The sequence below is a fragment of the Hyperolius riggenbachi genome, chromosome 3, assembly GCF_040937935.1.
Source record: "Hyperolius riggenbachi isolate aHypRig1 chromosome 3, aHypRig1.pri, whole genome shotgun sequence".
NCBI lineage: Eukaryota > Metazoa > Chordata > Amphibia > Anura > Hyperoliidae > Hyperolius > Hyperolius riggenbachi.
In genome coordinates, this window is record NC_090648.1 from 207,597,394 (window position 1) to 207,621,802 (window position 24,409).

Consider the following 24,409-nt stretch of genomic DNA (forward strand, 5'->3'; position numbering starts at 1 on the left):
CTTTTGTGTTCAGTGAACCCACCTCACTGCATATACCTAGCTGTTGTGTTGAGTGAACCCACCTCACTGCATCTACCTACCTTTTGTGTTCAGTGAACCCACCTCACTGCATCTACCTACGTTTTGTGTTCAGTGAACCCACCTCACTGCATATACCTAGCTGTTGTTTTGAGTGAACCCACCTCACTGCATATACCTAGCTGTTGTGTTGAGTGAACCCACCTCACTGCATCTACCTACCTTTTGTGTTCAGTGAACCCACCTCACTGCATATATCTACCTTTTGTGTTCAGTGAACCCACCTCACTGCATATACCTGGCTGTTGTGTTCAGTGAACCCACCTCACTGCATCTAACTACCTTTTGTGTTTAGTGAACCCACCTCCCTGCATATACCTACCTTTTGTGTTCAGTGAACCCACCTCACTGCATATACCTAGCTGTTGTGTTGAGTGAACCCACCTCACTGCATATACCTACCTTTTGTGTTCAGTGAACCCACCTCCCTGCATATACCTAGCTGTTGTGTTGAGTGAACCCACCTCACTGAATCTACCTACCTTTTGTGTTCAGTGAACCCACCTCACTGCATATACCTACCTTTTGTGTTCAGTGAACCCACCTCACTGCATATACCTAGCTGTTGTGTTGAGTGAACCCACCTCACTGCATCTACCTACCTTTTGTGTTCAGTGAACCCACCTCACTGCATATACCTACCTTTTGTGTTGAGCGTCGCTAGGGCAAAACGCTCGAAGCACGTGCCCCGGTTCCAAATTAGAGTGCCCCGATCCTTCCACAGGGACTATATTAAGTAACTGAGGAGCCCAGTCCAGGAAGCACAACTTATGTTTTAGTAAAATGTTTATAGTTATAGCCTCTGACAGCCAGCATCCCCTTGCCAGGCCCCCTTCCACAGGTCTGTTGCTAAGACCAGCCTGCTGCAGTGCTGGCACATGAATACCTCCCTCCCTGGCAAGCACGACAGTTTATCTGTAGTTGCAGCCAAAGGAGGAAAAGCTGCAGGTTGCGCTGCAGAGTCACTGTGAAGTGGCCTGAGATGCTGCCGAGCTGAGGATGAAGGAGTAGACTGTGATTAGAGATGGCCTGAACGGTTCGCCGGCAAATGGTTCCCGGTGAACTTCAGTGGTTTTCCGAAAGTTTGATTTGCCCCCATAGTGCATCATTAGGGTCATCTTTGACACTCTACATCACAGTCAGCAGGCACATTGTAACCAATCAGGCTACGCTCCCTCCTGGACCCCCCCCCCCTTATAAAAGGCAGGCAGCATCAGGCTGTTCACTCACTCGTGTGTCTGCAGTAATTAGAGAAGGGAGAGGTGCTGTGCAGAGACCTATAGGGAAAGCTTAGTTAGGCTCTTGTAGGCTTCTTAGCTTGCTCCTTGCTGATTCTTATTGCTAAAAAAGCACCCCTCAACAGCTCTTTTGAGAGCTAATCTTGTTATTGTGACCTATTTTTTTTGTGTGTGTGTGGCCCACTTGCATTATATACAGCCCTGTCAGTCAGTCGCAGCAGGCCCTTTGGTAGTATAATTACTACTGTGCCAGGTGCACATTGTAATACCCATCACTGCATATACCTACCTGTTGTTCACTTCAGTGCACCCACCCACCTACGTGAGCGCACGCAGTGTCACTGTGCCTGTCCGGTACCTGTCTCTGTGTGACAGTTGCACATTGTAATACCCCTCACTGCATATACCTACCTGTTGTGTTCAGTGCACCCACCTACCTACGTGAGTGCATGCAGTGTGATATACCACTCCGTGCATACCTGTTAACTGCACCCGTATGACTGCACATTGTATTAGTCAAGTCAGTGCATACCTTTCAATATGGACAAAACAAAAGGCAGAGGCAGGCCACCTGGCAGGTCTGTTCGAGGTCACGCTGTCGTGATTTTGTGCGGCCCTCGACCAAAGTACAGTGTTCAGAAGAAGGCACATGCCATCAACCCCCTATAATGTCAGGACGTAGTTGAATATTTAACACAGAACACCTCATCTTTCTCAGCTTCCGCACGGAAGCATGACATATCTTCCTCCTCCTGCTCTGATTCTGGCACCCCACTTAACACTCAGTCGGCCGCCACCACCACCAAAATGCCATCACCCCAGGGCTCAGTGGTGTGGAAATTTTTTTGTGTGTCTGCCTCAGATGAGAGCAATGCCATCTGTATTCTCTGCCACTGAAAATTGAGCCATGGAAAGACCAAGACCCATGTAGGGACAACTACCCTACGAAGGCACATGATTACAAAGCACAAACTGCAATGGGATGACCACCTGAGGAAAAGCAGCGCACAAAAGCAAAGCCACACCCCGCAGTGGAAGATACCAGGCCGCAATTTTTTTCTCAAAAAAGGCGATACCTAAACTGTACCGTGATGTTGAAAGGCAAATGGTGACATCTCTGGCACACAGTGTTGGGTCAAGGGTCCATCTGACCACGGATTCCAGGTCTGCAAAGCAAGCTCAGGCTTGCCCGAAGACTAAGTTAGTCCCCACACACAGCATCTCTGCCTGCACGCCATGTGACTGCCTGCCCCAAGACTAAGTCGCTCCCCACACAGCACCTCTGCCCGCAGGCCGCTTGACTGCCTTCTCTGCCACCACCAACAGGGTCCAGGACTCCAGGTGGATTCCTGAATTTTTGTGGCCGCTGTACTACTTTTTCTGGTGCGTGTACATGCCTGCCTAATTTTTCTAGCTGCACTGCAGCTGCAACAACAAAACAAAAGGCATGTACATGTGCTAATTCCCCTTCGTGATCATTACCTTGCCGTGGTGAAGGGGCTTGCGTATCACAATGAAGCAATGACCAACGGCTATATGAGTGTCTCGGGGGGGGGCACACCCAAGATAATAAGGTCGTTGTTTCATTGTGGACAGACCAAATTTGTTCAGCTGGACAGTCACTGTTGTTATATCATTGAGCTACCACAGCCCGGCGACCATATGGGCTTGAAATCCGCCACGGCCTGCACTCTCGCCATGGTGCGCACTAGTCCAGCCCGGCCGTCACTACACAAACAGCTGTTTGCGGTGCGTTACACAGTGAGTTTGGTGTGTCAGTGTGAAGCAGTACTCTAATTACACTCCCCGATTAATCTATACACATGCAAGATGTTTTAAAGCTCTTTAGGCCTGCAATTTAGCATTCAATGTGATTTCTGCCCTTAAAAAGCTGCCTTGCGTCAAATCCAGATTTTTCCCCGGGACTTTTGGCGTCTATCCCACTCCCCCATGCAAAAACTCAGATGTTAGACCCCTTAAAACATCTTTTCCATCACTTTTGTGGCCAGCATAAGTGTTTCTAGTTTTCAAAGTTCTCCTCCCCATTGAAGTATATTGCGGTTCGGCTCTTGGTTCTCCAAGAGCCTCCTTTCTCCCGCCGCCAGCTACTTACAGTTTTGTCGCTGGGCCACTGCATCTGCACAACTCTGGCTATGCGTATCCTTCTTTGCATTCCAGTCTGCAAAAGTGCTATTGCAGATGGGAACGCATAAAAAGGATACGCTTGGCAGGGCTGCGCTGGCCTCGACTTACAAGTCGAGAAACGGAGTAGCGGCAGAAAAACGGAGGCTCGAGGAGAACTGGCGCAGGACAGGACGGCAGGTAAGTGAAACAGTTTGTTTTAAATGTAACTTCAGTTCCGCTTTAAAGTGACCAGAAGGTACATTGCAAGTGCTACAGTGGAGGAAATAATTATTTGACCCCTCACTGATTTTGTAAGTTTGTCCAATGACAAAGAAATGAAAAGTCTCAGAACAGTATCATTTCAATGGTAGGTTTATTTTAACAGTGGCAGATAGCACATCAAAAGGAAAATTGAAAAAATAACCTTAAATAAAAGATAGCAACTGATTTGCATTTCATTGAGTGAAATAAGTTTTTGAACCCTCTAACAATAAAAGACTTAATACTTAGTGGAAAAACCCTTGTTTGCAAGCACAGGTCAAACGTTTCTTGTAATTGATGACCAAGTTTGCACACATTTTAGGAGGAATGTTGGTCCACTCCTCTTTGCAGATCATCTCTAAATCCCTAAGGTTTCGAGGCTGTCTGTGTGCAACTCTGAGCTTGAGCTACCTCCATAGGTTTTCTATTGGATTAAGGTCCGGAGACTGACTAGGCCACTCCATGATCTTAATGTGCTTCTTCTTGAGCCACTCCTTTGTTGCCTTTGCTGTATGTTTTGGGTCATTGTCGTGCTGGAACACCCATCCACGACCCATTTTCAGTTTCCTGGCAGAGGGAAGGAGGTTGTCGTTCAGGATTTCACGATACATGGCTCCGTCCATTTTCCCGTTAATGCGATTAAGTTGTCCTGTGCCCTTAGCAGAAAAACACCCCCAAAGCAAAATGTTTCCACCCCCATGCTTGACGGTGGGGACGGTGTTTTGGGGGTCATAGGCAGAATTTTTCTTCCTCCAAACACAGCGAGTTGAGTTAATGCCAAAGAGCTCTATTTTGGTCTCATCAGACCACAGCACCTTCTCCCAGTCACTCACAGAATCATTCAGGTGTTCATTGGCAAACTTCAGACGGGCCTGCACATGTGCCTTCTTGAGCAGGGGGACCTTGCGAGCCCTGCAGGATTTTAATCCATTGCGGTGTAATGTGTTTCCAATGGTTTTCTTGGTGACTGTGGTCTCTGCTAATTTGAGGTCATTCACTAACTCCTCCCGTGTAGTTCTAGGATGCTTTTTCACCTTTCTCAGAACCATTGACACCCCATGAGGTGAGATCTTGCGTGGAGCCCCAGAGCAAGGTCGATTGATGGTCATTTTGTGCTCCTTCCATTTTTGAACAATCGCACCAACAGTTGTCACCTTCTCTCCCAGCTTCTTGCTAATGGTTTTGTAGCCCATTCCAGCCTTGTGCAGGTCTACAATTTTGTCTCTGACATCCTTGGACAGCTCTTTGGTCTTTCTCATGTTGGAGAGTTTGGAGTCTGCTTGATTGATTGATTCTGTGGACAGGTGTCTTTTATACAGGTGACTAGTTAAGACAGGTGTCCTTAAAGAGGGTGACTAATTGAGTAGAAGTGTCTAACCACTCTGTGGGAGCCAGAACTCTTAATGGTTTGTAGGGGTTCAAAAACTTATTTCACTCAATGAAATGCAAATCAGTTGCTATCTTTTATTTAAGGTTATTTTTTCGATTTTCCTTTTGATGTGCTATCTGCCACTGTTAAAATAAACCTACCATTGAAATGATACTGTTCTGAGACTTTTCATTTCTTTGTCATTGGACAAACTTACAAAATCAGTGAGGGGTCAAATAATTATTTCCTCCACTGTATATATGCCCCTGATATTAATACAACAGTGGCATGGATACATGCGCAAACACACCTGGCCTTTCTCCAGCAGTGTGCAGCAGAAGACACAGCTAAACCAGTGTGGGCCACCCTGCCATGCCACCAGTGTGGAAAATCCCACCAGCATGGGCCACCCCATCAGCCACCAGCATGGGCCACTCAACCAGCATGGACAGCCTTTCCACCTCACCAGTGTGGGCCACCCTACCAGCAACCAGTGTGGCCCACTCCATCAGCCACCAGTGTGGCCTACCCCGCTAGCCTCCCACCACACCATCAGCCCTTCCCACCCTACCAGCCACTCCCACCCTCTCAAATGCGTTTCTCACCCCATCAGCATTTCCCATCCACCACAGTGGCATTGCCCACCCGCTACCAGCATTTCTCCCACCCTACTAGCCCCCAGCATTTATCCCTTCTTCCCACCAACCCCACGAGCACCCAGTGTTTATCCCTTCTTCCCACCCACCCCACCAGCATCCAGTGTTTACCCCTTCCTCCCACCCACCCCACCACTGAGGTAACATTTGTTGTTTTTTATATATGTGTAGTAATATGTGCAGTTCACATGTCAGAGGCAAGGTTTTCTGCACGTGACAGCTGTGGTAGCAGTGTCTGCATTTCACATCCGTGCATTTGTAGTATGTGACGTAACCGTTTTTCATTTCACGTGTGGTTACGGTTTCTGCGTTTGACATTTGGGGTAAATGTTCCTGCATTTCACATGTGTGGTAATGGTTTTTGCATTGACATTTTGGGTAATCGTTTCTGCATTTGGCATTTTACGTAATGGTTTCTGCATCTAACATCTGAGTTAATGGTTTCTGCATTTTTCAGGTGGCATAGTGGTTGTTTTATTAGTTACATTTTGCTAGTACTGAGCTGGACACCTTTTTGCTTTCAGAACTGCATTCATTCATTCTTCATGACATTCCTCAGATTTTGGTCATAATGACAGCATCACTTTTCTGCAGATCGTCTGTACATCCGTGATGTGAGACCACCACATCATGGGGAAACGCTGCATTGTTGTGTGAATTTTTGTGGGGGAAATGCTGCTTTATTATATGTGTGTTTTTTGGGAAAAAACTTTGTCTAATTACCTTTAGTAGCAGTAGGGTATTGTACCGTGTTAGCCATCAGTAAAAGCAAGAAGTTTTAAATCAGGATGATACCATTTATTGGCTAACTAAAAATGAATAAAAATAAGCAAGCTTTCGGCCTTTCAGCCTTCGTCGGGCTTATATCCTGTAAATACCTTTAGGGTCACTTTGCTCTGTGTCTTGCGAAAAAAACTCAGTGCCCTTTTGAGCTACACTTTTACATTACAGTTGACTATGCCCATGTTATTGCCACGCCAATTTCCCCCAGCAACCGTGTCATCATCACCATGCCCACTCTGCATCACTCCTTGGTGCCCCGTAGTGCCCCGGATCTCTTAGGATCCTAGCAACGCCCCTGATTATGTCCATAACTAGAATGATTTGTTTAAGGTAGACTGTGTCAATGTTAGGAAAGGGAGACACAGAAATCTACAGAGTGTTCTAAACATCCTTGTATGTTTATAAGGTGAGTGGAGCCAAATCTACTGGTAAATACCCCTGTGCCACCATTGTCACAGATTACCATTGCAGGCTATAGTATTGTCGGGACATGATATTACTGGGTCAAAGGTAAACACTTCACTGATTGGCTTCTCTTTACTTGGCTATGAATATTCTCATATAGCTCAGTAAGAAAGTTTATTCCACAAGGACATAAAGGGAGAGAATTTGGCTGACATATAAGACAATTTGTGAAAATGTGTTTCATTCTAAATGTGATTTTTTTTTTATCTGATAAGACAGTAAATTCTACATAAAACAGCCTTAAAAATGTATTCAATGTACCACAATCAGTTCATTATAAATCAAGCAATTTACTGCAACTTTTGAACATGAAACTCTTACCTCGGTAAGGCAATACATCTTTTTGGAGAAAGACTGGCAGCCATTCATACATTACAATATTCTAAAAAAAATATATATAAATAAATATATTTATTAGTCAGTGGTGAGAAAGCACATAACATTTTTACGACTGAACATATAGTGAAGAAAAGCTGGCCATGGTGTCATGAGGCCTTGTATCAAGTCTCAAAATCTGAGCAAATGACAGGACTGTGAAACACCTGAGGGCTCTAGGGGACAAAGATGGATGACGTGATTGCTCATTGTTACAGAAAATCTCCAGTGTAATTTATGGCTGCTAACACTAGTTTGGAAATGTTTCATACTCATCCTGCTCTGTGCTGCAAGGTATATTTCCTTAAAATTGCACTGTCTGGCAGTATGTGACAAGTTAACAGAAATAAGTAGCACTTAAAGCAAATCTGTAGCGATTGCACATTTAAAAAAAAAGTACAATACTGTGTACGTAAATCTAATGTTTTCATCATTACCGCTGCTCTATCGCCTTCCGTTCCCCGGCAACTCCATGAAAAAGAAATTTATACTTCATGGTTGAAGATGGCCTTTCAAGAATTTCCGAGTCACGGCTTTTCATTCTTGGTGGCCGCGCTTGCACGTGCATACCGCACGTCATAGCATGCCACCCTGCTCCTTGACTGAAGAGTGCACAGAGCTAGTGAGGGCTGGTTTAGCACGCACACGCACACATTGAGCATATTTGTGCCTGGCACACACTGCAGTCGCTGGCTGAGATGGGTGGAGTAGTAATAAGAAGGGGCGGAGGGGGTGGAGATAGGTGGTGATTGATATTCATGAGGCAGGACTACGAGAAAAAGGGGAATTTTAGGGGACGGGGCCTCGTTTAGCCACAGGATTCCTGCGGAAAATCATGTGAGTGCATTATTGATAGTTAAAAGTATTCTTTAAAAAAAATGCTTCAGGTTTGCTTTAAACAACACAGAATTAACTTTTAGAAGTGAATAATGTCTGTCCATGCTACTCTTTCCTACACTCAGTAGTACCATAATAGAGAATTGTGTACGTAAGTACAACAGACACAGATCTGCTGGATGGAGAAGATGCTTGGAATAATGTTAATGAGCCATTTAAACAGAGATTAAAGTTCCTTCCATATTGAAACACTGATGCTTATGCATGGAATTGTAACTCTGAATAGCAGAACTGTAAAGTAAAAGGTAATCATGTAACGGAACATTTTTGTGAGAAAACGCGGAAAAGCCGCCGCGAGTACTCAGAGTAAGGCGGCTGATTCCGTGTTCAACATGGCAGCTGGCGCGCATGGGCCTGCATCCACTAGCCTGACGGAGTGCGGAGAAACCGCCGCATGCCCAGTGAACGAGGCGGCGGATTCCGCGTCCGACGCGGCGGTTTGCACGCATGGGCTTACCACAAGCAGTATGGCTGAACGCGGGGAAACCGCCTCATGCTCTGACAGCAGTGCGGCTGGCCCCGCGTTCAAACCTACAGATGCATTACAACACATGTCTGGTGTGGCTGGGACTGATAGTCCACACAGGTTCAGAAGGACGCACGCGCTGAGAGGCAGAGCCTTTATGGCAGTCAGAAGGGTGTCAGCTGATCTAGCCGATCAGCTGACAATTCTATCAGTTTTCATTGGTCCAGCCCTTAGGGGAGGCGCTGGAGAGCGCGTGGGTATATATACTGGGTTCTGGTCATTTCTCTGGTGTCTGGCGTTGCGATCACTACGTGGTAGCACTCAGACCTTGTCAGTATCTGTGATATTATCTGTGTTATTATCTAGACCAGTTCCTAGGTGTTGATGATCAAGGACCTCACACCTCAGTCTAGGGAAAACTGTATATTATCTGTGTTATTATTTAGACCAGTTCCTAGGTGTTGATGACCAGGGACCTCACACCTCAGACTAGGAATTAGCTTTACCATCTAGTTATACTCAGACCAGCTCCAGGGTGCTGATGATCAAGGAGCTCAAACCCAAGACTAGGCATTGTTGATTATTTGTTATGACCTTCTGCTTTCCTGACTACTCTTCTGATCTCTGATTAGGTACTTCGCTATATCTGACACTCTTTTGCCGAACCCTGCTTGTCTTAGGATTCCGCATCTGTCTCTTGTCTCTGTCCCTGATCTGTCTGTCTGTTGCCGACCCGGCTTGCCCGACCTCGAGAGCTATCTCCTCAGTCAAGAGATAGCTCACAGACCTGTGGGTGACACCCTTCCTTGGTGTCACTCACACTCTGTCCTTCCTACTCCTAGCCTGACCCCTCCCTCGGGAGAGTCTCAGGCTTGTGGAAGGAACGTGTTACTGTGCAGTACTCCTTACTGCTGTGCACCTATTCCTCAGGTACAGTCCTCAAAGTATTTCTGTTGCACCAAACACTCTTATTACCCAGGTGTCCAGAGGTTAGAGATATATCTGATTATCGGTGATACTGCAGATCTTCAATAATCGGGTATATATCTGAATTCTCGGTGATACTGCAGATCACCGGTAATCAGACCCTCTCTGTGTTACACCGATCGTTACAATTTTACTCTTTATTGTAGACGTACTCACAGCTTAACAGACATCAATGTTAATGTCAACAAAGAATGTTTATTACATAGACAAAATGCAGACCATCTAAAATTCCAATATACTATGAGCTATCAAATAAAAGTATCAAAGAATCTAATGGTCAAAATATCAATATCTGCATCAAACAATCATGGCACTCTAATGGATAAATGCATTGACAAGTGACAATCTTAATGCAAACCAGAACTGAAAATAAACTCAAGAGACAATTAATTGTATGTCTGGTAACAATGGTAAATAGAACTTTTCTGGTGTCTTATGTTTTTTTTTTTTTTTTTTTTCATTTTAAGGAATGCACCCTGTATGTATTTAGATAGTTTAGCCTGGTTAATCCCCCCTCATTTGTGTCTAATCACAAGTTGTAATTTGATCTCTTGCCTGTGTCGAATAACTTCCATGGGAGAGATGGCAGATAAGCTCATTTGAAAGCACAATATGTTAACAACATTTCTGCTTCCATGAATCTGGAAGTAGAAAAAGTGCAGATTTATTTTAGGATTTGTTTCAGCTATAACAAAGAAATGTTTTGTTAAAGGTTATTATGCTGTTGCGTATATTTTAGAACAGAGAAGACATTCTGAGAGTTCAGGTCTGCTTTAAGACCTATAGACAAGGATCCTAACTGCTATCCTAGCAGTGTTTACCAAACTGCAGCTGTTCATGGCCTTCTGGCAATGTTATCTTGGCCTTCCCTTTTGTTATCATTATTGTCTTCCACAGTGCTTTACAGAGTACACTGAAGAACTTACATCACCTACTGTCAGTTAGAGGGGCTCACAATCTAATATCACTACCAATGACTATGGTGAATTTGAGATAAGCACAATTAAACGGTCAGTATGTTTTGGGATAAAGGAAGAAACTGGGGGGCTTAGAGTAATCCCACAAAAACATCAAACCTTACAAAGTTTCTGTAGATAGTGTCCACAAGATAGTTTCATCATTTTGTCCCCTCTTGTTGCCTGCTACATTTTGCTTTCTTGACCTGCTCTGCAATTGAGTTTACTTCAATGTCTCAGTATTTGTACTCAGGGGAGGACTGGGACCTTTTGGCCTGGGGGGAAAACACAAATTAGAGGCCTATTTTTACAGCAGCCCAGCCCAAATGACATCACACACGTGCCCCATGTGCTATATTCCAGTAGTGGGAGAGAGATGAGAATAGCCTGAGATGGATCAGAGAGCTTATCTGTATTGCAGCCAAATCACACAGAGGCTACTTGCCTAATATCAATCCTGTACCTGCCAGTCTCTCACACAAGTCCTGAAAGCAGCCCCTTTGGAGTCTAGGGACTGTCTAACAGCAGACGTCCTGAAGTCTAGGGACTGTCTGCCAGCAGCCCTTCTGGAGTCTAGGGACTGTTTTCAAGCAGCTCTTCTGGAGTATAGGGATTGTCGAGTACTTTTCAACCTAGACAATACCTTATGTAGCTGTGCACATGCAGTCATTTTAACAATGGTGAGAGACCAGAAAGATTTGTTCCCACAGACCCTGCAGGCAAGCCTCTACTCTGTATCATGCTATGTATGTTTACCAGCTTGTCCACCCTCTAATTGCTCTGTAATTGGGCATTTATTTGCCTCAGCCAGCCTAGTGGTTCACATTGCCTTATACAAAAACATGAATGCACCAGGCACTGTACCAGCCCTAAATCATTAAATGAGAGGCAGCCTGGGGGGAAATCGCCTCCCTTCCCCCCTGGCCAGTCCTCCCCTGTTTGTACTGTTCTGCAATTTAGGTTGTCCTTATGTCTTCTTTCTATGGATCTCAGACCGAGAAGTGAAAAGGAGTCTATGCTTATCATTGAACTTTCTATCAAGGGATGTGGCAAGATGTTGGTGCTATATAAATAATAATAATAATAATATGCAGGTTTACGAAGGGTCTCTGTTATCTCCGGGTAATATTTTCACAGCATCATATTATTTTACCTGGTAAGTAGCAGTAACCCATTTCCTAGCATGGTGGAATATATCTTCATCTGACCAATGTGAGTGTTTTGCAGCAAATTCATCAGCTAAGTAGTTATGATATCGAAACCAGACAATGCTTTGAGCTTGAAGGTAAGGATTTTCATTAGCTCTTGGATTGCCAAACCCTATGGAATAAATGTATTCCAGTTATGTAAAATTCTTATTTTTTCATTACATCATATCATGCTTTTGGATTTTCATAAGAGCACACACAAATGAATCATCATCAAACAATGTTTTAATGTTGTCTATGGCTTCAGAATTTCCCAGTGCCTGTCTGTTTAAGCACTTTTTATAATCATAGGGCTAAAATTAGTTTGCTTAATACATGTGACAATTTAATTAGCTATTACAATTTTAGTATTTATTATACATTTATGCAGTGCTAGCTAATGATTTTTACAAAGGACACTAGAAAACTCATATTCTAGGGACAATAGGGTAGATTCTCTAAACTGCGTTAGGCAGAATAACATGTGTCTTACCACACCATGAGTAGAGCGTAATGCAATGCATGTAATGTATTGCATTCTGGTCTACTCATTGTGCTGTAAGACTTTATGCATGTTATGCTGCTTAATGCATTCCAATGTGTGGAAAGAGCCAACTAACTTACTGGTATGTTTTGGAATTAAGGGGTGTATGCACTACATGCAATAGGTTACGCTCTACTCATCATGGCACAAGACTTTATGCATGTTATTCTGCTTAATGCAGATTAGTGCATACACTCCTAAGAGAGATAATTAGAGTGCCTGGAATAAACCCAAGTTAACAGAAAAAAAACACACACTCAGATGGCACTCTTGACAAGATCGAAAGGAAAAAGTGGTACATTTAAGTAAAATTAAAAAGCTTGTGCACCATTGTTTTTAATTTTATTGTAGATTCCCATGCAGTTTAGTTAGGAGGGGGGCAGATGAGAGGGAATATCCTGCACGCTGGTGCCCCCTGCTGGTCATATAGCCATTGTCTATTTGCAACTGAAGCCCTCTCCAACGATTGGCTGACCTGCTCAGCTTCTGCTTGATTAATCACTGCAGACTAGGTGTAACGTGTGTGTGCACTTCTTATTGGCTTATAAGCAGCCTGCAGGCTTTATAAAGCAGCAGAGGACTCTTTGGGAGTGAGTATTTCCCTTTGTATGTTTGGTACATTTAAGTAAGACAAGGCAAAATAATGGACCCATGCAAAACCCCTCCTAAAAAAATAAAGTTTATTATACAAAAAGATACATATAAAAATCTAAAAACACACCTTGGGGACAAATCATGTATAACCTCATATACCGTATGTAATATATGTACTATATATGAATGATAGTATTTCAGATCTGTGCATATCATGGGCACAATTACCAAAGTAGGTGAATTAGGACTACAGCCCAATATTATTGGGATAGCAACAGTCAGAGGATAATGGTGTTAAAACTCCCACCATCAAGATTTGGGACAGGCAAAAGCAATGTTCCACCAAATGAGAATTGTATTTGCACACAATGCATTTTGAAGCCAAGCAATTGCACATATACCTCTATATGTACAATATACAGTATGTATAATATATATATATATATATATATATATATATATATATATATATATATATATATATATATATATATATATATATATATATTATCAAATATATTTTCAAAACTAGCTAGGCTATTTTGGTCTGCCTTTTTCTCCAATAATATTTTTATGTGCTATATATTTTAATGGGAAAAAGAAGGAAAATAAAGCAGCAATGTATTATTTCTCAGTTTTAACCATTATGGTTTAAAATAAAAAGTGCAGGAAGGTACTGCTATGGAGGAAAAAAATGGATAAGAGATGAGTGGGTGTGTATTCAAGAGTGTGGTGAAAGTCTTAAAACTTGCAATATAAAATACAGGTACAGTATAAAGATTTCATGTTTCTATGGACAATTCTAAAGAAACAGACCTAATTTCTTTTGACAGGGAATAGATCTCAAGGGAAGTAAGGTTAATGGGAAACAAATTCTTACATTTTAGGTAGACATAAATACTTTATCACCTGGCTTAAATTTAAGACCCAATTACAGCGCACCGAAACATGTCGGCACTATATTAATACTAAATAATAATAATAATAATAATAGGACCATTGCATCTCTTCTTCTCACCATAATGTTTGGCCTCTGCTTACACTTGGGCAAGCAGATTTTAAGCAAAAAAAGGAGCAGAGAGAGACAATAATGTGTGTGTAAGGCTTGGTGGTGTATTCTCCACAGTCAGCATGCAACGCATGAGCTGACGTGGAGGAGGTACACACACTAGCACAAGGAAACAGGCTATCCCCAGTATAGTGGAGGGGAGGACTGACTCCAAAAGGAGATTGTGGCGCACAGAGCCGGTGCAGATCCGACAGCCACAAACAATGCTTTCGCTATAACGTCTCAGGCTAAACCAGCGCATAAACCAGAACTGAGGAGATCAGGACAGGTAGACAGAATGAACGCTTGCTAGCTAGCGGCTACTTAGCGACAGCAAGCGTCCAAAACAAGACAGACTGGAATGAGGCAGCCAATGCGTTTGCAGCGATGGCGTGCCTCACAAAGACAGGACAGGATAGTCAGGAAATAGCAGGATCAAGATAGATGAACGTAACACAGACAAATATACAATAAGTATGTTTTCCTAGCGTATTACAATTACAGCTATCAATGAAACTATTTGTAACGTCTGACTAACATATGTATATATCGGCAAAGAACCGATATATGACATAAGCAGGAACGCTGACTAGGACTGGAGTAATACAGGGAACAGGACTCAGAAGGATTCGCTATCTCTTCGCAGAGATGAACGCAATCCACAAACGGTAACAGGACAGGATTCAGAAGGATTCATTATCTCCTCGCAGAGATGAACGCAATCCACAAACAGGACCAGGAACAGGATAACTAGCTCAGCACGGGTGATCAACGTGCTAGAACTGACTAACTGAACACAGGATATAAACAGTTCGTGTACGTATATATCAGCGTCACTGATGTATCAACGTAACACGAATACAAGGAAAATAATAAACGTGCTGGTATGTATATATATGGGCAATGAACCAATATATGATGCAAAACCAGCAAAGTATCTTTAGAACAAGAAACACGATCGGGGGCTGAAGCGACAGCAAGACAGGCTTAAACTGAAGCTATGAAAACCCGAGGAGTCCTGCAGGAAGCAGATCTTTATACTGAGGTCATCCAATGGGAGCAGACATGCAGATTCCCACACAGGTGAATGATAATCAGTCACAAGCTGACAGCAGGGAAAGGCAGACAAAGCTATGCAGCTTGCATGGAAAGAGATCAGAACTACCTGAGCTGCAGCACTACTACTTCCAGCAATGCCTGCTGCAGCAGCGATCATGACAGTGTGCACTACATTTCCAATTTATCCAACATTTTTATGACTTTGTTCAACATTTTTATGACTCTATAATGATTTTTTTTTTTTTTTTGCAAGATACACATTTTTGTAAAAATGAGATCTGTCTTGAGCTATCATTTTTCTCTCTTTTTCATTCACTTCAATGCATCTGATGAAAATAGGCTTTTGCATGACCATATTTTCTACATATTACTCTTATCTGTATGAAAACATTTTCTTATGACTATTGAATTCAATTTATTTGGCAGAATAAAGTTTTTGCATCCCCATATATTTTTGTGAATATTCCCATATGTGCAAAAATGTGACACTTTTGCAAAATGTATGGAGAAACGAAAAAGGCCATATTCACTTATCATTAATAATAAACAAAACATTGTTAAAAGAAGACATTTTTTTATTACATCTTATTAAAATAAATAAGGATGCATACTATAGAGACAGTACACGCAACACCCACTATGAGTGTGCAAGGGCGAGTAACCACAAATAAAAGCACAAAGGAAAGATCACCCTAATAAAGTAAAACTACTGTGTACACTACTGCCTATCACAAATAATTTTAAGAACCAATATTTAAAAAAAAAAAAAACACAAATTTTCCAATAGTATTGATTTTATAGACCACAAAAGATCGGGTCTATTTATTCTCACTGTGGGCTATTTTGGAGCAGGGTGAAGACAAAAAACGGCTCACCCTGCTCCTGCACAGACTCTGTGCCCGCCCGGGCACTGGCTATTGCCGGCGGTTAAATTACTCTCTATTTTATTACTAACTTGTGCGCCGCCTGGCTGAATCTCTGAGCCCCCAAATCATACACACAGTGATGGTGCCAAAAACGATCAGCGTAGCTCTGTGTCAGAATTGGCTGGTTCACAAAACGTGTATAATTCTATAAGTCACATCTTTAAGCTCAAATATGAACCTAGGGTAAAATATTTTAGGTTCAGTGCATAGGATGAGATAAATATAAAGTGCACTGTGTAGATATTTTAAAAAACATAATAAATAAGAACCATATTTGTGATGTATATACAGTGGGATGCGAAAGTTTGGGCAACCTTGTCATTATTTTCCTGTATAAATCGTTGGTTGTTACGATAAAAAATTTCAGTTAAATATATCATAGAGGAAACCCACACAGTGATATTTAATAAGTGAAATGAAGTTTATTGGATCTACAGAAAGTGCGCAACAATTGTTTAAATAAAATTAGGCAGGTGCATAAATTTGGGCACTGTTTTCATTTTTTATTGAAACCTTTAGAGCTAATTATTGGAACTCAAGTTGGCTTGGTAAGCTCAGTGACCCCTGACCTACATACACAGGTGAATCTAATTATGAGAAAGAGTATTTAAGGGGTCAATTGTAAGTTTCCCTCCTCTTTTAATTTTCTCTGAAGAGTAGCAAAATAGGGGTCTCAAAACAACTCTCAAATGACCTAAAGACAAAGATTGTTCACCATCATGGTTTAGGGGAAGGATACAGAAAGCTGTCTCAGAGATTTCAGCTGTCTGTTTCTACAGTTAGCAACATATTGAGGAAATGGAAGACCACAGGCTCAGTTCAAGTTAAGGCTCAAAGTGGCAGACCAAGAAAAATGTCGGATAGACAGAAGCGATGAATGGTGAGAACAGTCAAAGTCAACTCACAGACCAGCGCCAAAGACGTACAACATCATCTTGCTGCAGACGGAGTCACTGTGTATGCAAGAGTGATGCAGAGGAAGCCTTTTCTCCACCCACAGCACAAACAGAGCCGCTTGAGGTATGCTAAAGCACATTTGGGCCAGCCAGCTTCATTTTGGAATAAGGTGCTGTGGGCTGATGAAACTAAAATTGAGTTATTTGGGCATAAAAAGGGGCATTATGCATGGAGGAAAAAGAACACAGCATTCCAAGAAAAACACTTGCTACCTACAGTAAAATATGGTGGTGGTTCCATCATGCTGTCGGGCTGTGTGGCCAGTGCAGGGACTGGGAATCTTTTCAAAGTTGAGGGACGCATGGATTCCACTCAGTATCAGCAGATTCTGGAGACCAATGTCCAGGAATCAGTGACAAAGCTGAAGCTGCCCCGGGGCTGAATCTTTCAACAAGACAAGGACCCTAAACACTGCTCAAAATCCAAGGCATTTATTCAGAGGAACAAGCACAACGTTCTGGAATGGCCATCTCAGTCCCCAGACCTTAATATAATTGAAAATCTGTGGTGTGAGGTAAAGAGAGCTGTCCATGCTCAGAAGCCATAAAACCTGAAGAATCTAGAGATGTTTTGTAAAGAGGAATGGTCCAAAATGCCTTCAACCAGAATCCAGACTCTCATTGGAACCTACAGGAAGCGTTTAGAGGCTGTTATTTCTGCAAAAGGAAGATCTACTAAATATTGATTTTGTTTCTTTTTTGTGGTGCCCAAATTTATGCACCTGCCTAATTTTGTTTAAACAATTACTGCACACTTTCTGTAAATCCAATAAACTTAATTTCAATTCTCACATACCACTGTGTGTTTCTCCTATATGATATATTTAATTGACATTTTTTATCGTAACAAGCAACGATTTATACAGGAAAATCATGACGATTAACAAGGTTGCCCAAACTTTCGCATCCCACTGTAATAGTAGCTGCAATAGTGAGGACTAATAAGGCTAGATACTCAGCTAGGGTGGAGAAGGTGAAGAAGAATGGGTGTGCAATACTAGCCCAATGAGTTAAATCAGTGATTGGGGGTCATAAAATACCACCAAAATGGTGGTCAGAGGTGGGAGGCAGAGTCCCTTTAAAACATTCTCTACACGTGCATCAGTTATCACATCACTTTTCAATACTAATTTTAAATACATAAAAATACTCATTTAGTGCAGTGGGGGAGTCTTAAAATAACCTTTAAAGTAAAACTGAACCTTTAAAGTAAAAAAAAGTCAAATACTTTCCTATGGAGAGGGAAGGCTCTGTATCCCCTTGTTCCAACGCTGTCACCTGCGCTGAACCTAATCGACCCACTGGTCAAATACACCTTTGGGAATCCTTGGAAGCCTTTGGAAAGCACTCACGTCCCAAAGTGCTTTCAAAGAAGGGCCGCTCTGTACTGCGCATGCATGAGTGGGCTCACGCGTGTATTCGCGCATGCGCAGCACAGAGCTGCCCATCTTTGGCAGCATTCGGGGACACAAGACATACCCTGTTCTCAGATATCCAGTAGTGTCTCAGGTGACAGGAGTGAGGAGAATTTCCTCAATAAATGTGAGGAGATAAAAACTGTCACTCCAAAACCGATGACCAAAGCTCATTTGTCAAGCCAGGTACAGAAAAAACTACTAAATCAAATGAGGTGCAGTGTGTCCCATCAGCCAATCAGTTTTAAAGTGAACCCAAGGTGAACATAAACTGATGAGATAAACAATTGTATTTATCCTCTTACTCCTCAAAATGACTTCTTTAGATATCCCATGGTTTTATTTTTTATTTAAACATTTAGAAAGTAGATTGAATGTTTTTTTGTCTCTGCTCAGTGGCAGCCTATTACGTGTGCCTGAAAATACATGAACTATTGACCTTTTTTATCTTCCTCTGCTCTCAGAAGTTGTATTCTGCCAGGAAAACTTTTATAGCTGTAATCCGCACATCAGTGATGTTTACTATATTCCCTGACAAGGTACAGACAAAACAGAAGCTGTCACTTGCATGGCTGAAAATTAACCTGGCAGAGAAATAAAAAAAGTAAAACAGCCCGGTCATTAATATGTTTTTCACTGTACATACACATGCTTATCTCATCATGTCACATGTCACCTCGGGTACACATTAAGCTCTTGAATAAAACAAACATTTGAAACGGTTCTTGAAGCAGCTCCACTTGTTGTGTATTTGTCTTTGCAGTAGTAGTAATAAATCAGCTCCACTATGTTATATCTGACAGATATTGAATAAATAGTATATTACCATAAATCCCCAAGGATGCTTTACTGAGGTCATAATGGTGTGGTGGTCTCCACATAGTTAGCATATCATCAGCTTCTCTAGGAAACATTCTGTCTGATCCAGATGCTAGTTTTCCTTCAGAAAAACTTCTCAGAGCATCACACCAGGAATGGGAGTGTCCATATATAGAGCTGCCATCAATCCAGGTTGTTACCGAATTAACCTAACAAAAAGTACAATCATGCACAATACATAAAGGTAATAACTATTCACAAAGACAAAATACAAGCTGGTTGTAAGTATGTGAGTGTGTGAGGGAGAGAGAGAGAAACAAAATCTAAATTTTAGACTGTATACAACTCAATACAACATTTGGAGAAACGCCAAAAGAGGACCGCTCACACCAACCCAGGACAGTGCCAGGACGAGGACAGCCAATCCAGTTATACACAGGAACAGAAGAGATGCCCCCACAATTTCCTTAAAATCAAGATCCTTTATTATGGATGTATCCAAGTATATTCACACATCACCAGTATATTCACACCTCACCAGCTAGCTGGTAACATGTGAATATACTTGGATACTTCCGTAATAAACGATCTTGATTTTAAGGGGAAAAAAATAGGCAGTGTTACTTTTTTTTTATATATATATATATATATATATATAAGAAAAGAGAATTCCTCCACATACAAAAAAATCTACAATTCCCATCATAGGATACATTACTCCTCCCCCCTTCCCCTCCAAATTTTATCATACAAAAGAAAAACACAAGAATAAACACAATAATATACCCCTCCCTCCTCCCCCTCCAGACCTGTACATCCATATCCTCATTAAGGCGCGTACACATGCCATACTTCCGCCAACGACAAGTCTGCCAGACCCTCCCGCTGGGCGGACGTTCAGCGGATCATTCAGAAACAGCCTTATCAGTCTGCCACCAGTGCGTACACAAGTGCTACTGTCTGCTGAACGTCCGCCCAGCGGGAGGGTCTGGCGGACCCGTGGTTGGTGAAAGTATGGCATGTGTACGCGCCTTTAGACAAAAAGAAAAACAAAACAAACCACAAAGAACTACCAGTCCTACAAATTACAGTATATTCTCTAATCCCAATATCAAATCAGAAAACCCACCTCAAGAGACTCCTGCCCTACATCTCCATCATACTCCCATATTCTGCTGAATCCTGAAACTCCGACCATTTCTCCCACTTATCTTTAAAGGCCCTCAACTTATCCTGCTGAAGTGCAATCTGGTTCTCAACATCCTTCAACATCCTTCAACACATTTACTTTACCTATCCACTCTTTAAAGGGAAGGTTCAAGCAAAATAAAAAAATGAGTTTAACTTACCTGGGGCTTCTACCAGCCCCCTGCAGCCATCCTGCGCCCTCGTAGTCACTCACTGCTGCTCCAGTCCCCCGCTGGCAGCTTGCCGACCTCGGAGGTCGGCGGGCCGCATTGCGGTTTGGGGAAAATGTAAAGGATTGTATTGGTAGGTTAAGTAAGGAGTGTATCGATTTGGAGCCATCCAAAGTGTTGTTGCATGATACGTTGAAATCCATTGGTAAGAGATCGATTGTTCCCCAATTGTTGATAGCTGCTAAATGTTTGATTCCAGTTAAGTGGAGATGTCAAGATCCTCCTACCATTAAAGGGAATGTCCAAGCAAAATAAAAAAATGAGTTTCACTTACCTGGGGCTTCTACCAGCCCCCTGCAGCCATCCTGCACCCTCGTAGTCACTCACTGCTGCTCCAGTCCCCCGCTGGCAGCTTACCGCTAGTGCAGGAACATTAACACATACATTTTTACGCGTTACTTGTTCAATGCGTAAATTTTTGAACAAGTAATGCGTAAAAATGTATGTGTTAATGTTCCTGTACTAGCGGGAATGCGTAAAAATGTACGCAATGCGGCCTGCCGACCTCCGAGGTCGGCAAGCTGCCAGCAGGGGACTGGAGCAGCAGTGAGTGACTACGAGGGCGCAGGATGGCTGCATGGGGCTGGTAGAAGCCCCAGGTAAGTGAAACTCATTTTTTTATTTTGCTTGGACATTCCCTTTAATGGTAGGAGGATCTTGACATCTCCACTTAACTGGAATCAAACTTTTAGCAGCTATCAACAATTGGGGAACAATCGATCTCTTACCAATGGATTTCAACGTATCATGCAACAACACTTTGGATGGCTCCCAATTGATACACTCCTCACTTAACCTACCAATACAATCTTATACATTTTCCCCAAACCTTGAAATTATAGGACACTCCCACACCAGATGTATTAATGTGCCTTTCGCCCCATAACCTCTCCTACATCTATCACTGTGTCAGGATATATGGAAGCCAGTCTATCCGGCGTTCTATACCATCTAGTCAACAATTTAACATTTTTGCCTATGTCAATTGCCTATGTCTCCAGAAGTCAAACGAGGCAGTGTTACTTATGCATAAGTAGGCAGAGTTACCTGGCTTCTGTGCTGACTGGTCTGGTCTGCTGGGCGGGCTGACCTGCTACCAGGGTATCTGGCAGTTCCCCCATAGCATTCCCTGACTTTCTAGTGGACCCCCTCCCATTAAGGTACCCCAACTCCCAGCATGCTTCCATAGAAGAACCACAGCTCCTGCATGTCCTCCATTAAGGCATCACAGCGCCCAGCATGGCACCACACCACCCAGTATACCCACATAGAGGCACCACAGTTCCAGCATACCTGCCATTGAGGCACCACAGCTGACTCTGCCTGGGGGACATCGGGGCACTCCAGAATAGATCTGGGGCACGTGCCACTGGTCTGTGGGGCTAGCAACGCCCCTGATGAATAGTGGTGGGGGGGGGGTTGTTGTTGTTTTTAAAATTTTTGAGCATTCAAACTTTGTGGCCAAAACTTTCACTTGACATTTTTCTGCACTGCTTAGTAAATAAAACATGACCATCTTGTGTTGTGATGTTCTTTGACATTTAAAGAACAGTAACAAAATGCCTCATTAACGCTGGTAGAAACGGCAGCTTTACCTGACATACATTTCTGAGATGAACAAGACAGCATCATAATGAAAGCTTGTGTTAAGGCTCAAACACACGTCTAACATAATCCACAACCAACTGCACAACATAACCAACCGCACAACAAGTTGTTTACATGACACGTACGTACAAACAAACTAAACAACTAAACAACCAACTCACGTAAATACTATGCCTGCAAGCTAAAAGACAAACTGCACAACATGTCCACAATCAAAACAACTAAGTTGTTCAAAAGACTTGTACTTACATACATTTCAACCTGCATGATAGTTGGGCAGATTGATCCACCGGTTGAATCTGTCAAACAACCTGTTATCAGTTAGTCATCTTATTGATTGCCAGCTGGCAGCCGTAAACACGCCCAACTATCTTCCAACAGACCAGGTTTAGACAATAGTTGGGCAAATTGTATGAGCCTTTAATTTGACTGGTAACAATACCTGTCAAAAAGTTCAAAACCTATCAACAAGAAATGACTGCATAACAATATATGAGGATACTAATTAGAAAGCAATGCCTATGTGTGTTTCCATGCTCCAGCAATCTATCTTTTCTCTTGACCTTCCACTCCAATATTACCTTACCTGATATCGTGGGTTATTTGGACTGATCCCACTTTGCTTACACCATTTACTTCGTCTGAATGGGAGAACAACATTTCCAGTGTTTTCTGGATCAAATACTTCATCTCCAGCAGGTATTTTAATATTTAAAAACTCAACTGGACATCCCAGCTCTTCTATGCCATAGATTTCAGATATCACATGATAACCTATAATATCAAATTATAATGATGTCATTATACATTGGACTTAACACACCACCACCTATAAATTATAAGAAAACAATACACCCAATGGTATTATTCTTTGCTGCTACAATGCATGGTGACAATATTCAATTTTATAATAAAGCGGTATTTGTCTGCACTATGTAATTTTTATTCCTAGTACTGCAGTGATAATAAAAACATTTATTAAGGTAAAAAGAGGAAATAAATGCTTCATAGAAATTGTAATTACTGGTAGTCGTTTTATTTTGCAGAGTGTGTGGTCTAAAAAGTGGGTGAGTTTATAGAGGGGGACTATTTTTATTGTAATGGCATGCCTGGTGATCTAGCAGTCCCGTCTCTCTTATATATAGCTTTCCCTGTGGTCTATTGTAGTACTATAGTATAAGATATAAGCAAAGAGTTAATATGTTGCATTGCTTACTTAAAAGCACACTTTAAACCCAGGTTCAAGGGCTATTTTATGATGTTTTCAACAGAACACATAGTGATTGAGTCATGATTACTAACATGCTGACAAAGCGTGAGTAATCTTCCATTCCGTGGGCTAATAAATTGGCACAACTTACTGAGAACCCCCCCAGTAATCTAAGCGCACTAGTGGCAGTGTAGCATGTGTTCCTAAGCAACATCCGATACTTTCAATGGCCACATGGTAGTGATGTATTACTATTGCGATACTTCACTATCGCGGCCACTACTACATGAAGTAGCAGTAAAGTATCACAGTAGTGATACATCACTACCATACGGCTATTGAAAGTATAAGCCGTTGCTTAAAGTGAACCTCCGGACTAAAAATCTATTCAGCAGAACTGAAAAGGCTTGGTGTTTCTTTAACAGTTTCACAGCATCAGAACTTTGTTTTTCTTACCAAAGCATCATTTTTAGCTGCATTTTTATCTAAGCTCCACCCATCAAAGAAAAAAAAGCCCAGACTTGTTTTCCCTGATGCTGTGCAGAGCATGATGGGATTTCCTATGTTGTTATTAACGTTGCCTAGCAACTGGGAGAGGTGATCAGGACACAGGACAGTTGGAACTGTGTCTCATGCTCCCTGTCACCTCCTTTCAACCAAAAAGATGGCTGCCATCATGAAATCAAACATTTGCCTGTTCTTTTAAAACAGGGTGGGTAAGAGATGATATTACCTATCTATTTTAATTAACATAACTAATGTAACTTAATGATAGTATGTTTGTTTAGGCTGGAGTTCCTCTTTAAGAGTGCACACTTCACTGCCACTAGCATGCATAGCTTACCGGGGGATCATTCAATCGTGCTAATGAATTAGCGCACAGAAGAGAAGATTACTCGCTCTGTGTCAGTGTGTTAGTAATCATGAATCGACCCCATAGTAATGAAAAATAAAAACATTACAATCATAT

The 24,409-nt window shown here is 42.2% G+C and overlaps 1 protein-coding gene across 2 annotated transcripts in view; it reads right to left on the minus strand.

Moving 5' to 3' along the window:
• The window catches only part of LOC137563307 (dual oxidase 1-like), a 162,654-nt gene that overhangs the window by 94,036 nt on the left and 44,209 nt on the right, over positions 1 to 24,409 (minus strand). For both annotated transcript variants that reach the window (XM_068275599.1, XM_068275598.1), the window contains 4 exons: positions 22,816 to 23,003; positions 19,211 to 19,412; positions 11,809 to 11,975; positions 7,296 to 7,356 (listed from right to left, as the gene is read on the minus strand). In XM_068275599.1, coding sequence (XP_068131700.1) covers positions 7,296 to 7,356; positions 11,809 to 11,975; positions 19,211 to 19,412; positions 22,816 to 23,003 — 618 coding nt within the window. The remainder of the gene's footprint in view (positions 1 to 7,295; positions 7,357 to 11,808; positions 11,976 to 19,210; positions 19,413 to 22,815; positions 23,004 to 24,409) is intronic.